Raw genomic sequence first — 17,002 nt, 5'->3', positions numbered from 1 at the left:
TTCTATTTACATATCATTTTTTTATTTTTTTCGAAAACCAATTCAGTTAGAGATTTGAAACTTCCAGGATCTTAGTATTTTATTAATATATATATGTCCTCTAAGTATCACTTCGAGCTTTTGTGGTTACATGTGACGCCTTTTAATTAAATTTAACGTCGAGATAAAATTAATTATTTTTCAATCTAGTAGGATTTTATATCTTTTGATAAACCAAAAACTCAGTACCATTAATTTCGAACGACATTTTTTTTATTTTAATAAAATTTAATGATAAGTTTTAACGGCAAGTTATTATAAATAATTTTAGAAACGACTTTTGATAATGAGTTTTTATTAATTTAATTACTCAAGTAACTCTTTGTTGATTATGATAATCATTCAGTTTGAAATGGGGTTTTTTAGGTGTAAATATAAAAGCTATGAATCACCATTAATATTAAATTTATGACAAAAATATAAATAAAAAAAAAAAAAACAATTTGGTAGGAAAAAATAAGAAAAGGGAACATAAAGCTGCTTATTACACCGATAATTGTAACTACGGATCTAATATAAAGAAAAAATATAGTTGAAGCAAAAATAGTACCGTACGCATCTAGAAAGGAAACTCGAAGTAAACCCACGGAATATTGTCACATGATCCAAATTTTAAGGTGACAAATAGACAAATTGCAATGTTCTACTATCATCTTTTATATCACACGTGGAAAGAAAATTCGATTAAAATAAAAATAAAAGCAATTCAACTTAAAATCTTAAGTTAGAGTAAAAGTAGAACACTTTCTATTATATCATTAGCAAAGACACTTCAATTTACAAAAAATTTTTTAGACCCCGCAAGTTCGTCGAAGTAACATGCAGAAAACCATAAAATACGTACTTATTTTTGGAGCGATGCAATAAAAGAAGACATGATCGATGTTTGATAATTATTTATTATATATTAAAAGAACAACAATAATTACATTTCGAGACATTAATATTCACGATAAAATAATTATAAAATCATGAGTCCATTGGGACAACAAAATAGATGGTGCCTATTATATCTGTTTTCTTAATTGACCTCTAAGCACATATTATTGGAGACAGATTTATAGTTATGTTGACATACGCAACGAAAATCATCACAAACAGAATTTTCAGCAGAACACTGCTCATCTTTCCAACAAAGTCCACCCAAAATAGGCAAACATGATGATAAGCTTAATGCAACATTGTTTTCTTTACAAACACACTTTGCATCTTCTGAACATTGTTCATGCCAGGGCTCTGCACACTCTGAACTACTGTTACAAGAATATAGCAAACGGGCTGAAAAAAAAACGTAAAAAATATAGTTGTTGAATTTTCAGAGTCTTTTATAAGAGAGGAGGTGGCAAGATCCTTATTCCCCGATGAACAAGCGTCAAAAAATTGAAAAAAAAATCAGGAAACCGTTCAATCTTTAAGGAGCTCAAGAACATTATTGTTAACATATATTCGGGCTCTTTGAGCTCGACAGTACGGTTTAGTACAGTGGTATTTTTGCTTTTCGAGCTCGAAAAAAATTACGTTTCATATTAATCTCCGAATAAGTTCTAGTAATTGAAAATAATCAACAAGGATTGTTTTTTAAAGTATTCTCACGATTATCGTCGATAAATTCGATGTTTTTTGACAGAAATTAATTAAGATGATCAAGATGAAAAGTAACATGAGCTTTGAATCAAACCAGAGCTTTGATATATAAATTATCCAGAAAAAATATCAGAATCAGTGATTTTTTTAAATTTTTGTTGATAATGTTATTTGAACTAACAAACCGATTCAATAAATTGTGTAACGATCGTTAAAGGCTCTGAATACAAAGGGTATTAATCCAAAAGTAAGACTTACTTATCATACATTGATTAGCAGAAATAGCTGTAGCATTTAGTTTACATTTGGTTTAGGAACTATTTCTTTACCAGTATGGGAACCATTCCTATAATGTTATGGGAATGGTTCCTATAATTTATGAAAATGGTTTCTATAATTTATAGGAATAGTTCCTATATATTATGGGAATGATTCCCATAATATTATAGAAAGTATTCCTATAAATTATAGGTGTTAAGAACAACGTGCATGTGTTGTCCTTGAACGTACTTCTTTCCAAACTTTCAAATAGATGTTTTTATAAAATGCATAAAACGGTTGTTCTCACGGTATGGTCGGGAAATTTCTAAATAATATTTAAACATTTGGCGACTAAATCCTTTCCTGTCATAAAGCAATAAAATTGAGTGCCTACAGTTATATTGCTCCGACCTTCAACCTATCCCCTTTTGACCATTTTACCACTTATCCTGAGACGTAGTTCTATCCATGAGTTTTTGAGAAAACTTTGACGTCATCTAACGTTTCCTTATCGCCACTATACCAAATTTCTCCCCACCTACTACGAGGACAACCCTTATACCTAAGCTTGTAAAATTGTACTGACACTTACCAATTGACCCGCAGAGAGTACAGGACTGTACCTGACCTGTCTCTCTAAATTTTGTATACCGTTAACATAGAATATAGTAATTGTTATAATTTAACCGAGTCTATTTATCCACAAAACCACCTAACTTGCTTAATAACAACTTAGGATTCGACAATAAAATACGTTGTGCAAATTTTTGTGTAACGCGTTTTAGAGCCGAAACATATGGTCCTTCGAGCCGGATTAGTAAATTCACGGAGTGTCAAGTGAACTTTAGTGCGTTTACTAATAAAATAAAAAAAAAAAAATAGACAATTTGAGTAAACCAGAAGGTCGCGACAAGTGAGTGTAATTGTGTAAAAACTAATCCAACATCATCAACCAACCAGAGTTACGTCTGAGGGCTCATCCACGACGTGAATACAGCGGAAATCCAGTCAATCTACTAGCTCACATAAGGTAAGTCGTTAGTATATTGTCGCCAGCTCCCATATAACTATTTATACAAATCTTCACCTACCTACCTTTACCTATTAATTACCGTCGCGCAATAGTTACAATGGTATTGACCAAGGAACAAACCGAGCGCTTAACTGAATTGAAACGAAGTCGTGGATCTATTAAACGTCAAATTACCAAGTTTACCAAAACAGTCGATGAATTTATAGCTGTTGATCCAGCTGAACGCGACTTTGACTATCTGCTTGCATGTCTAAATAATGTTAATAAACATTGGGATAAGTTCGACAGCATCCAATTTGAGATCGAAGAATTAGAACCGGAAGATACACAAAAGGCTGACGAGATTCAAGATGAATATTGTCGTGTACTTGCACGGGTTAATAAACTTAAAAAGGAAATAGAATCAACGACATCACAGACGGGTGCTGCATCTGTTACTCATGACCACTGTCCGACACCCACCCCGTCCTCATTGGCCGCCGGTGCAAACGAAATAAAACTACCTGAAATACCGTTACCGACCTTTGACGGATCGTATGAAGGCTGGTCATCATTTATTGACCTATTTACCGCGATTATAGACGACAATGCAACTATGTCTGACGCTCGCAAACTACAGTACTTGAGATTGGCTGTCCAAGGTAAGGCCCGCCAGATAATTCAATCATTAGGAACTACTGGTCAGAATTATAAGACGGCCTTAGAACTTCTGAAAAATAAATACGATTGCACCAGAAAAATAATCAGAAGACATTGGGGCTTACTACGAGATTTGCCGCGGTTGGCCAAGGACACACCAGAAGGTCTCGGTGACCTTGTCGACAACATACGTCAAAATCTACGTGCTTTGGAAAATCTAAAACAACCGGTTAAGAATTGGGATACACCACTGATTGACTTGATACTATCCAAAATCAGTTCTGAAACCGCGTGGCAGTGGGAATTGACCTTGAAAGGTACAAGCATGCCTCAATACACGGATTTACTGGAATTTTTAGAAAAGCGAGCAAGTTGCGCTGATATACCGAAGATCAAGCCACCTACACAGTCTAACAATAATAACCACCACAACAATAATAATCATTATAACAGAAATGCTGCTCAGAAGTCTGCACACGTCAATGGACAAGGGAAGGAACAGAGACAAACTTTTGTTATCAATCAATATGTACCGTGCCCACTATGTAACGAGACTCATAGTGTACGCAAATGCGCCTCATTTCTGGCTATGAATCCTCAAGAACGAGAAAAAGTTATCACCAAATCTTCACTGTGCTTTAACTGTCTAAGCCCTACTCATAAAGCTAGAGACTGCAATTCAAATAACTGTTTTAAGTGTAATAAACGTCATCATACCCTCCTACACAAGCCTACTGATGAGAATGATAAAGACGCAGGTAACTGGAACCCAAGACCCAATACAAGGGCCGCTATACGAAGTAACAACTACCCAACGCAAGCCAGTCAAGTACCTGAGACACCGACAAACCGACCCATGGCTTACGTCATTAACCGACCTACCAGTGATTTAATAATAACCGCTACACTGCATGTACTGAACCAAAACAAAGAACCTCAGAAATGCCGTACGCTTGTAGACACGTGCTCTACTACTAACTTCATGACCGAACGTCTAGCCTCATTATTAAATCTACCAAAACGCAAGTATGCAGTACCAATCGGCGTTCTAGACTCTCTAAACACTACTTCTAAACACATGATTACAGCAACTATCCGTTCATCGGATGGACATTTTGAACGTACACTGCAATTTTTAACCGTACCGCAAATTGCAGGTCTAGTACCCAACCAAACAATTGATCGTGGATCAATGAAAATACCAAGGAATCTAAAGCTAGCTGATCCGCACTTCCATAGGCCAGCAGCAATAGATATGCTTTTAGGCTCAGGTATAAGTTTATCTATTCTGTGCGTCGGTCAAATAAATCTATCTACCTCAACCGAAGATCTTTATCTACAGAAGACCAGGCTAGGATGGGTCGTAGGAGGTCAAGCACCTGCATCAAATTTAAAACAAATAGAACATTGTCACGTTTCTAATGAAATTAATTTGGAAAAATTCTGGGAAATTGAGCAAGACACAGCAGACGAAACGCAGACCTCAGAAGAAATTGAGTGCGAAAAACATTACAGGTCACATGTAACTCGTGACAGCAATGGACGTTACGTTGTAGCACTACCGTTCAACGACAAGATCAAATTACTCGGAGAATCAAGGAGCCGAGCTATCAAGAGATTTATAAATCTGGAAAACAAACTATTAAAAAATTCTGAATTGCGAGAGGCTTACCACGCAACTATTCAAGAGTATATTGACCTGGGACACATGACTGAGCTCGAGACGATACCCAGCGACGAGGGTTACTACCTGCCACATCATGCAGTAGTTAAGGAGAGTAGTACTACTACAAAGTTACGTGTAGTATTTGACGGATCAGCCAAAACCAGTACTGGCTGGTCATTAAATGACGCATTACCAATAGGACCTACACGCCACACTGACTTGACATCACTATGGATCAGATTCAGAATATACGAGGTAGTTTTCACCGCCGACACTGAAAAGATGTTTCGACAAATTATTATACGACCAGAAGATCGAAAATATCAACGCATAATCTGGAGAAACAAGGAAGGCAAATTGACAACAATGGTGATAAATGTACTGATCTTTGGTGGAAGAACGTCACCCTTTATCGCGTCACGCACATTTGCGCAGTTGGCCGAGGATGAAGGTCACCGCTACCCTCTAGCAGCAACAATCATCACCAAAGAAACTTACGTTGACGACACCGCCACCGGAGCGGATACTCTTGAAGAAGCGAGAGAGAAACGAAACCAACTGATAGCATTGCTTAAATTAGGATGTTTTAATATACGCCAATGGGCCTCAAACGTACCAGAGCTGTTGGAAGATTTACCTAAGGAAAGCATAAACTCTAAATTTCAATTAGGTGAGTCAGTGACACTGAAGACGCTGGGAATATATTGGAATGCTAACGAAGATACGATAGTATATACGGTCAAACTACCTGAACCTACCAAGGTACTTTGCAAGCGGACAGTCTTATCTCAGATTGCCCAGATATTTGATCCACTGGGACTGTTGGGACCAGTCATATGTTATGCTAAAATATATATGCAAAAACTGTGGACGAGACAGTTAGATTGGGATGAATCTCTACCCCTAGACCTTCATACCGAGTGGAGACAGTTTCAAACCCAACTACAAGAATTAAACCATTACACGTTTCCTCGTCACGCTCGGATCTCAGGTACTCAAGTTACTGAGATACACGGGTTTTGCGACGCAAGTGAGAAGGCCTATGGCGCCTGCTTATACCTGCGGACTATAGACAGTACCGGAGACATAAAAACTGAATTACTTTGCGCTAAGTCACGAGTCGCGCCGACAAAATCAACCACAATACCACGACTCGAACTGTGCGGAGCATCGGTGCTATCGAATTTATATGCATCGGTCGTACGGGCTCTCCCAGTGCCTATTAATAAAACTATTTTTTGGACTGATTCGACTATCGTGCTGTATTGGTTAAAGTCATCGGAACCTCAACAATTAAAGCAGTTTGTATCTAATCGAGTTCTTAATATTCTAAAAAACACACGTAAGGATGATTGGTATCATGTAAGAACAAAGGATAATCCAGCCGATATTTTGTCACGCGGTTTGTTACCTACAGAATTCATACGGTCGGCGCTGTGGCGACACGGACCCACATGGCTTCAACAGACCAGCGATACCTGGCCAACTCTCGACTTACCCAAGATAAATACACCGATACCTGAACTGAAAAGGGTTCTCTGTTTTCACGCCACACCAAGGGACACAGAACTATGGAATAAATTTTCATCTATGACAAGGCTTGAGTCTATTGTCGCCTTGTGTATGCGCATGAAGATAGATAATAAAAACAAGGGTATTATAAGACTGGAAGAAATTCATAATGCTCGTAAGATTATCTTTAAATTGGCGCAATCGATAGCGTTTGCTGAAGAGATACACCGCATTCAACGCAAAATGCCTCTAAGTTCGCACAGTAAATTACTCACACTGAACCCTTTTATAGATAAAGAAGGGTTATTAAGAGTCGGTGGACGGCTACAGAACTCATCATTAGACTACTCAGAAAAACATCAGATCATTTTACCGAAGTCACATCATATTACATCGTTAATCATCCGTCGTGAGCATCTCGAACTCCTACACATGGGAGCGCAAGGCACATTGTACAATTTAAGACGACGTTACTGGATTATAGATGGTAGAAAACAAGTACGCAAGGTAATTCGACAATGTGTAACGTGCGCACGATTTAATGCACCAAAACTGGATTATTTGATGGGTGATTTACCAGCTGATCGTGTAAACTTTGCCCGACCATTCAGTAAAGTGGGCGTAGATTATTGTGGACCCTTTCTCATGAAGGAAAAGAAATTCCGCAACCGCACTCAAATAAAAATATATGTCGCTATATTTGTATGTTTAGCTGTAAAGGCAGTTCATATTGAAGTAGTCACCGATTTAACCACGGAGGCATTTTTAGCTGCGCTACAGCGCTTTATTGGGCGAAGAGGCAAATGCTCCGATATTTACTCTGACAATGGTACGAATTTTGTTGGAGCAAATAACAGTTTAAAGGAGCTAAATGATCTATGGAATGACCCACAGCATAATCAGAGAGTACATGATTTTGCTACCCACAAGGGTATACGTTGGCACTTTATACCTGCTCGAGCTCCGAGCTTTGGGGGACTATGGGAAGCGGCTGTAAAGTCCTTCAAACATCATTTGAAACGTGCTATCGGCACGACTTTATTTACCTACGAAGAATTTAATACTATTGTTATAAATATTGAAGCTATCCTTAACTCTCGTCCTCTGACTCCCTTATCATCTGATCCTAATGACCTGCAATCTCTAACTCCTGGACACTTTCTTATTGGCGACACACTAACGTCTTTACCTGAGCATGATTATAGAGAAACTCCAGAGAATCGTCTATCTAGATGGCAACACCTCCAGCAGATACGTCAACATTTTTGGAACCGTTGGTCCAAAGAGTATCTAAACGAACTCAACATCAGACATAAGTGGTCGACTAAGGGTCAGCCAGAGACCATAAAAATTGGGACAGTTGTCCTAATTAAGGAAGATAATCTTCCACCTCTGCAATGGCGAATGGGTCTAATAACTAACGTACATCCTGGAGCTGACGGAGTTATACGAGTCGTTACCGTAAAAACGTCGACGGGCAGTGTCGAACGTAGTATTAGAAAGATAGCCCCATTGCCAGTCAATATCCATGAAGAAGATGCAGTTTCCACGTCAGAGGAACCAAGAAGTGATACTAATAATGTCGTTAATCAGTTCAAATCACCGTTGTGAAAACTCTAATAACATACAATTGCTCTTCACGTGAATTTTAATAATCTTATTTACCGGACATCATAGTGGATTAATTATTATTGTGACCATAGACTCTTTATCATTTGCATTGTTTACCTTTCAAATATTGTAATTATAAAGTGTTGATCATAACTGCTCAACGGGGGGAGTATGTTAAGAACAACGTGCATGTGTTGTCCTTGAACGTACTTCTTTCCAAACTTTCAAATAGATGTTTTTATAAAATGCATAAAACGGTTGTTCTCACGGTATGGTCGGGAAATTTCTAAATAATATTTAAACATTTGGCGACTAAATCCTTTCCTGTCATAAAGCAATAAAATTGAGTGCCTACAGTTATATTGCTCCGACCTTCAACCTATCCCCTTTTGACCATTTTACCACTTATCCTGAGACGTAGTTCTATCCATGAGTTTTTGAGAAAACTTTGACGTCATCTAACGTTTCCTTATCGCCACTATACCAAATTTCTCCCCACCTACTACGAGGACAACCCTTATACCTAAGCTTGTAAAATTGTACTGACACTTACCAATTGACCCGCAGAGAGTACAGGACTGTACCTGACCTGTCTCTCTAAATTTTGTATACCGTTAACATAGAATATAGTAATTGTTATAATTTAACCGAGTCTATTTATCCACAAAACCACCTAACTTGCTTAATAACAACTTAGGATTCGACAATAAAATACGTTGTGCAAATTTTTGTGTAACGCGTTTTAGAGCCGAAACAATAGGAACCATTCCTCTAATTAGAGGAACCATTCCTATAACGTTATGGGTATCATTCCCATAATTGTAAGATCTATTCCTATAATTATGGGCAACATTTCTATAATTATAGGAACTGCTCCCATAATTTATGGTCGTAATTCCTATGATGGTATAGGAAAAAATTTCACAAAATTATGGGAACATTTTCCATAATTTTCTTTCCGTGTAGAGTAAAACATGATCTAGCAACGTTAATATTTAAACAAAAAATACCAATTTTTTGCAACGGCCCAGGATTACTCGAAATTACAGAGTAATTTTTATCATAAAATTCTTTCCGTGTAGGGAAGACCTGAGTACGGCAGCTTCCCAAAGCCGCTAATTGTTTTTTGTAGCTTTTGAGCATCAGGTACAAGTTGTTTTGATCTATCTCGAACAAATCCATCATGATTTTGTCATAGTTTACGAAAAAGCAAAATTTTTTTTTCGGGGCACGACAGACCCCGTCCAAATAATGATAAAAAAAAAATTTTATTCATAAACTCGGCATCCCTCAATTTTACTTGAATTACCAATACTAACAAAACAATTTTTTGTGCTCCTGTAGGAGGACCTCTATCCTCACATCCAAAATAATAATTTTGACAAGAAACAACTTATGTTTTTCGTGTAATCCATTCATAGATTTTATTGTTGTTGTGATGAATAAAAAACTTATATTTCTTGAAACTTATGAAATATTGTTTTTTTACTTCAAATACTTTATTGTGATTATTAATCGCTTATAAACTATGAAGCACAGGAAAATTAAAAAGTTTGTTTTCAATTTCATTTTTTAAGCCAAAAAATGTTGTTATTGAAGAGAAAATTTGTAAATTATATCGAAATGATGAAATTATGAGAAAAGTAAAGTCGATATTAATGTGCGTTGATAAACTAAAATTAGAAAAAATACGGATCCAAAGTTCGTGGATGTTTTTTACTGGTTATGTGTATTTGTTCCTGCGTTAATTTAAATTCAAATGATGAAATTTAATTTTAGTGTGATAAATAAATATAAGAAAAAAAGTTATAATAAGTAAAATTATTAAAAATTTGATATACTACAAAATAAAACTACAAAAAAAATTCAATATTCTAGAATGTTATTAATTTTTTATAATTAACCAAATGATATGACTAAAAGGAGACATTGTACTTTTTTGTTTTAATTAATTAACAGTTTTAGAAATTTGATATCGAGACAATGCAAAAAGATATGTTTTCCTTACTTACGGAGTTTTCATTCGATATTAGAATAAAGTACATGGAGAAAAACAGCCCGAAAAATATTTCAAAAAATAAGATACTTTTGGAAAAATTTTTATGATAACACATGAGATCATATAAATTGTAATAATAACAGTAAACAAATATAGTAATTGTACAGCTAGCATAGTAATTTGTACGTCTTTTCACGATCATTGCACAATTCCGGGGAAGTTATTAAAATTAATGATTGAATAATCATGGGGTTATTTCGTTTGAGACTCGATAAGTTGTTCAATGAAAAATTCAAAAAACAATGTTTGCATCTAACACGTGCTTATATTTGAAGCTACATAAAAAATAAATCCACGAATGATATTCGATAACTATTAAATAAATATGTATGCATATATAAGAAGAATGACAATAATTAACATAAATATTTTTCGAGAAAAATAAAATACAAAGAACAAGATACTTATAAAATCTTGTGTCACTTGTAAAAACAAACCAGATGGCGCCTATTGTGTGCTCCTTAAGCACATATTATTGGAGACAGGTTCATAGTTATGTTGGCATGCACACCGAAAATAGTTACAAACAGAATTTTCAATAGAACACTGCTCATCTTTCCAGCAAATTCCACCCAAAATAGGCAAACATGATGATAAGCTCGATGCAACATTGTTTTCTCTACAAACACACTTTTTATCTTTTGAACATTGCCCATGCCATGGCTCTGCACAGTCTGAATTACTGTCACAAGAATATAGCGAACGGGCTAACAAAAATACGTTATAAATATAGCAGTTGCATTTTCAGTCGTTTATTAGAGAGGAGGAGGTCAAATCCAAATTCCATGATGACCACGCGTCAAAAAATCGAAAAAAAGTATCTTTGTCAGTTTCATGTTTCTAGGCGATAAATGGGCCTTAGCGCAGTCACATTACGAGGCAAGTCGGACCCATGATAAAAATTCTAAAAGTTTTGAAAATGGAATTGATAGGTATTTTTCTGTTTGTCAAAAGGAAAATAGTTGTTTTGTTTAATGATCAACTAATAACGCCTTCAATAGGTAGTCTTGCGCTCCTTTCTCTCATTTTTATTTTATATTTATATATCTAGTAAATGATACTTACTTAGCATACATTGATTAGTAGAAATAGCTGTAGCATTAGGTTTACATTTGCATACGTTGTCAGAACAATACGCGAAATCCATACGACATTCTGCATCCGTTAAACAAGGAGCATTCAAAGAAGCTATACAAGTATATTTATTCAAAGCATAATATTTCACATCACAAATGCAAATGTTATTGACTGAGCATATTGAATTTTTTATGTATCCACAATCCTCATCCTCTTTACAAGATTTTCCTAATGGAACTTTTCGAAAATAAACAAAATTATTAAATAGAATACAAGAGAAATAAATTATTACATAAGTACACTTTAAATAAATTAAAGCATTTCAAAAATATAGTAATATTTACATACTCGGTTTACATGTATGATTGAATATCGCTGAATAGCCAAATTTACATTGACAATTATTCGAAACACAAATCGAATTCGCAATTATACAATCGGCGTCGATTGTACAATAATTGTTTAAAAATGTCCCACACTTTTTATTGTTTAAAGCAATATGATTTTTCTTACAAATACACTTTCCATCAATACATTTAGAATTCCTAATTTTAATGCAATCTTCATTTCCATAACAAAATTCTCCCAAATGTGCTATCGAGGAAAATAAAATTAAATATTAAAAAAAAAAAAAAAAAAGATTTCTTAAGAGATGTTCCCCGTGTGATGAGTTCAAAAAAATCGATTTTTATTTTTTCAAATAAATTGATTCCTTAACATGTGTCGAATACGCTTAAAAAACAAGCCGTCACACAGGGCAACCTCTTTAATTAGAAAATTATCAATTATTTCAACTATGATGTATAAAGATTCAAACATTTCTAGTACATTGAAGTTAAAAAAGACATGAAATTAAATCTTATTTAATTTATACTCTGATTTCAAAACTTTTTTTTTTTATTTTATAGTAAAGAAGTACTCTTGTCGCCTAAAACAGCTAAAGCTTCACTTTCAATATTTTATACTTACTTGGCACACAATTGTTATAATCATTACTGACGTATTTAGGTTTACATTGACATTTATTATCAATACAAGTTGAATTGTTTGTCGCACAGGTAGTTATTTCTGTACAGGGAATATTTAACTGTGGTGCACACGCATTTCCATTTATTGCAAGATAATTTGAATTACAAACACATAAATTGTATCTCGAGCAATGCGTATTTGCTATATCGTAACAGTCATTATCACTATAACAGATTTGATTCAATTGAGCTGAAACATATAATATTAACAAAAAAATATAGAACAATATTTTTGGGAACTAACACATATGTGAATTTTACAATATTGAAGTATCCAAAAACTCCAACTGAATCCAATCTTAGGTGACGGTTCCATGACCGTTCAACCGCGGACGGTTCATCCGCGACAGAATTTTGATTGAAAAAATATCAAATTGAAATAATTGCGGTTGTGTGGTGATGTGACTTATGGATTGTGATGTCATACGTGGACACATAGATGGCGTTAAGTTATGTTCGTGTAGATGTTAGCTTACCAACTCACAATTAGATTAAATAATAAATTAAAACCATTTAATAATTCATTTTATTTTAAACCGCAATATCGGCGGTAGCGTTATAGGTCCAACCCATTGATAATTTTTTGGTAACTTCAGTGTTAGGTATGAGGCAGGGTGTTTTGGAGGTGCCTCACTGACTGTTCCACCAGCACATCCCGGATGGAACCGAATGTTAGTCGGTGTCTAACGAATTTAATTTCGTTTAAGATTGTTAGTTGGTGAATTAACTGTATTATTACTCTTAAATCGCATGTTTATCTATTAATTAATCAAACAATTAATTAATTATAAATAATAGTGTGTACACGTGTCAGTTTCTTACATTGGCTCGAATGCCAAAACGACCGTACATGTCACCATTGCCACCAATACCTATGTCATAATTTTTCTGGTTGCTTTGTCATTGGTTGTATTGTCTTCGGTTAAGTAGTCGGGGAACCTAGGTGATCAAGTCTGTCTGTGACAGTAACTGGATTATATCGGAGTCTTAAGATACAATATTGTGAGCTCATCGTTTCGTGGTTTTGTTTGATGTCATCATTTGCTGCAAAAAAAAAAAAGCTTAAAAACTTACTTGATAGACACTTTTGATTAGATTGGGGTGCGTAATTTTCTAAACATTGGCATATGTTATTTTCACAATTGGAATTATAGACAAGACATTCTTTGTGCTCATTACATTGACCTCCAATAAGCGGTAAACATACAACACTATCGAATTTTGAATAACCAAATTTACAAACGCATTCATTGTCATCTGAACATTCTGCATTTGATATTTTATCACAATCTTTATTATATCTGCAATATTGCCCTAAAAAAACTAACCACAAAAATAATAATTAAAATTCAAATCGCTTAGAAAATTTTTTTTTTTTTAACCCTTAAACTTACTCGGTACACATTCATCTGCTGAACGTGGCGAATAACCATTGGTACAAACACATTCATTATCAAAACATGTTGAATTATTAGTTTTACACTCTACGTCGTTAGTACAAAATCCTCCTAATAATGGTGCGCATGTCATTGCATTCAATTGTACATAATTTGAATAACAAATACATTTATTGGCATTTGAACACTTTGCGAAAGGTATCTCACTACAATCTTCATCTCGAGCACACTTTATTTCTAAATAACCTAAAACCAATAAGCGAATTAGTTGTCCATTCATACAATAAATGTAATCGACTCTTCTGCACTGTAAAAATTTTGAGGCCGCGGTGTGGTGTGAATTCTTTGGTTTTAAAATTTTCAAATCATCCAATGTGAAGGTTACACGACGCATGGAATTAAATTTTGGACTGTTTGAATTAGAACGTTCACACCGTCAATGATGGAAATGTATAAGTTCTTTAATAAAAACTCTCGAATACTTCGACACTAGGTATTCAATTTTTATTTTAAAATAATTTACATTAATGATAACGATGTACTAGTACTAAAGCCTATATATTATTTGGTAATTTTTCACGATAGATTATATTATTGAACGAAATTTGAGGTAATAAAAGTGAGCGGTATAAAAAATAAACACTCATACCGTATTAAAAGTGCCCCACTTAATTTTCACACCTTCAATTCACGACGAGCAGACCATGGAAAGTCCTCGGGGACTTTTTTCACAGCAAAAAATTTTTACAATGTCACATAATTTTCAATATATTTATTTTTCTTACTTAATACGCATTCATTAATAGATCGCTGCGAGTAACTAAATTTACATTGACATTTATTATAAATACAAATAGAATTATCTGTAACACATTGTTTGCTATTTGTGCAACGTTCATTAAGCAATGGTGAACACTCTGAGACATCTGTTTTAACATAATTTTTTTTACAGACACATCGATTATCTTCTGAACATTCTGCATTAGTAATTAGTTCACATTCATTATCATTGACACAAAATCTGTTGAGTTCGACTAAAAGTACAACGACAATTGAAATTATTATGTGAATTTTAATTTATTCATTTTTAACCAATTACTTACTAGGTATACATTGTTCATCTGAAATAGCAATGTAACCAAGTTGACACAAGCATTGACCGAACCAACAATTGGAATGTTTGATACCACAATCTTTATCGGTGAAGCATTGCCTACCTATACTTGAAGCACAATTTGTTTCGTTAAAAGCAAAGTATTGATCTTTACAACGACACGTTTTTTCTTCTGAACATTCAGCGAATTTTATTTCATCACAATCAGTAGACACTTCACATGACTTATTCAAGTGCTCTATAATAATAATAAAAACATCAGGTATTTTATTCAGTGATAGCTTATCAAAATTGGTCATTCAACACTTTTACATACTTGGAACGCATTTATCATTTTGGAACACATAATTGGTTTTACATTGGCATTTCTCATCAAGGCAAACAGCATTAATTGTTGCACAAGGTTCATCAGGGAAACAGTGAGCGTTAAATGCGCGTCCACACGTGTTATCGGTCTTTGGAAAATAGCCATAATCACATGCACATTTTCTGTTACTATTACATATCGTATGGTTCATTGAATTTACACAATGCGCATTATCCGTGCAAGGCATCCCCAAACGTGCTAGTTATAATAATTACAGAAAAATTTTAATAATTGAATAATTTGAAAAGGAGAGAGGTTGATGATTTTAATTAAGACGTACATAATTCACAAGCAGTATTGGAATATGGTATATATTGTGATTTACATTGACATTTATTATCAATACACACGGAATTCGTAACTCCGCATTCATTCTTGCTATCACATGGCTCTTCTAAAAGTGGTGAACATAAAATTGGGTTTAAAGCAAATGTGTTTAAAGTGCAAACACATATATTTTTTGACGAACACTTCGCAAACTTTATTTGTTCGCAAGTAGTATCATTTTCACAGAATGCTCCCAATACCTCTACAAGTATGAGAATTGAAATAAAATGAAAGCAATAGAGGAAGATTTAATCAAAGTTAATTTGGCTGCAACGAATAATATTTTTCTTATAATTATAATTACTTGGTACGCATTGGTTATTAGATTTGGGTAAATAACCATTTCTACATTTACATTCATTATCGAGACATATAGAGTTAGCAGGCCCACACTTTTCATTTTTCCAACAAAACTCATTTAATAATGGTGCACAATCCGTATTATTCACTCGAATATTGTTTGGTCTACAAGCACATTTGTTTTCTATCGAGCATTTTGAATGTAATATGTCACTACAATCTTCATTCGTTCGACAAGAATCACCCAATTTTGCTAAACAAGAAAAGAATTCAATTGCATAATTAAAGTATATTGATACCAAGGATTTTTTCTTCATCATGAAGAGAGCTCGCAAAACAGATCAAAGTTTGAAGTAATGATATGTAACAGTACATAATAATTTGTTATTTTAACGTGAAAATCGTCTTATTATAATACAATCTTAAATACAAATCATTAACGTCCCTCAAAAAGGAGAAACAGCAAGCAATAGTGTGGTTACATGGTTTAATCTACTTGATATATCATAATACCGAGTCTGATCTTAACTTTTATTTAAGATAACTTCTCGAATGCCATAATAGTTTATGAACGTATATTATCAAGATAAATATACTGCTAGCAACAATTCTGTTACACTCTTAATTTAATAAAATCAGTCACCTATTTTTATACATTTTAATTGATTGGTTTCATATGTACTTTTGCATCTGAAATTCTTATCACAACATGGATCTTGTTGATATTCGTGACACTGGAAAAATTTAATAAATATTTCATAACAGACTATCATAATAGTTTAATGAATGTTAATGCATCACTTACCTGTTCGCCTTGATTAGCGCATTGCGTTGCAAGTTTTTCATTTCCGTTAACTGCATACACAAGTAATATTATCAATACTAAAATTTCTCTTAATACCAAAGTTGATTTACTGATTACCATTTTTAAATTATCTTCACACATTTTACAATCTTCAAAATTAAAAGAAAATAATCCACTCCCTTT

The 17,002-nt window shown here is 34.2% G+C and overlaps 1 protein-coding gene across 1 annotated transcript; it reads right to left on the bottom strand.

Annotated features, from left to right (window-relative positions):
* Positions 1–843: 843 nt before the first annotated feature.
* Positions 844–16,960, bottom strand: LOC130678772 (prion-like-(Q/N-rich) domain-bearing protein 25). The gene is made up of 11 exons (XM_057486234.1): positions 16,820–16,960; positions 16,697–16,748; positions 15,337–15,585; positions 15,010–15,258; positions 14,737–14,940; positions 13,904–14,152; positions 13,584–13,832; positions 12,451–12,699; positions 11,830–12,075; positions 11,470–11,718; positions 844–1,317 (listed from the first exon to the last, which is right to left on the bottom strand). The coding sequence occupies exons 1-11, from the start codon at positions 16,958–16,960 to the stop codon at positions 1,061–1,063; spliced, it is 2,394 nt and encodes a 797-aa protein (XP_057342217.1). The 3' UTR covers positions 844–1,060.
* Between the last annotated feature and the right edge of the window lie 42 nt (positions 16,961–17,002).

This window comes from Microplitis mediator, chromosome 1 (assembly GCF_029852145.1).
Source record: "Microplitis mediator isolate UGA2020A chromosome 1, iyMicMedi2.1, whole genome shotgun sequence".
Lineage (NCBI taxonomy): Eukaryota > Metazoa > Arthropoda > Insecta > Hymenoptera > Braconidae > Microplitis > Microplitis mediator.
Note: the sequence above shows the minus strand (reverse complement) of the source record. Positions and strands in the feature narration are given on the sequence as shown.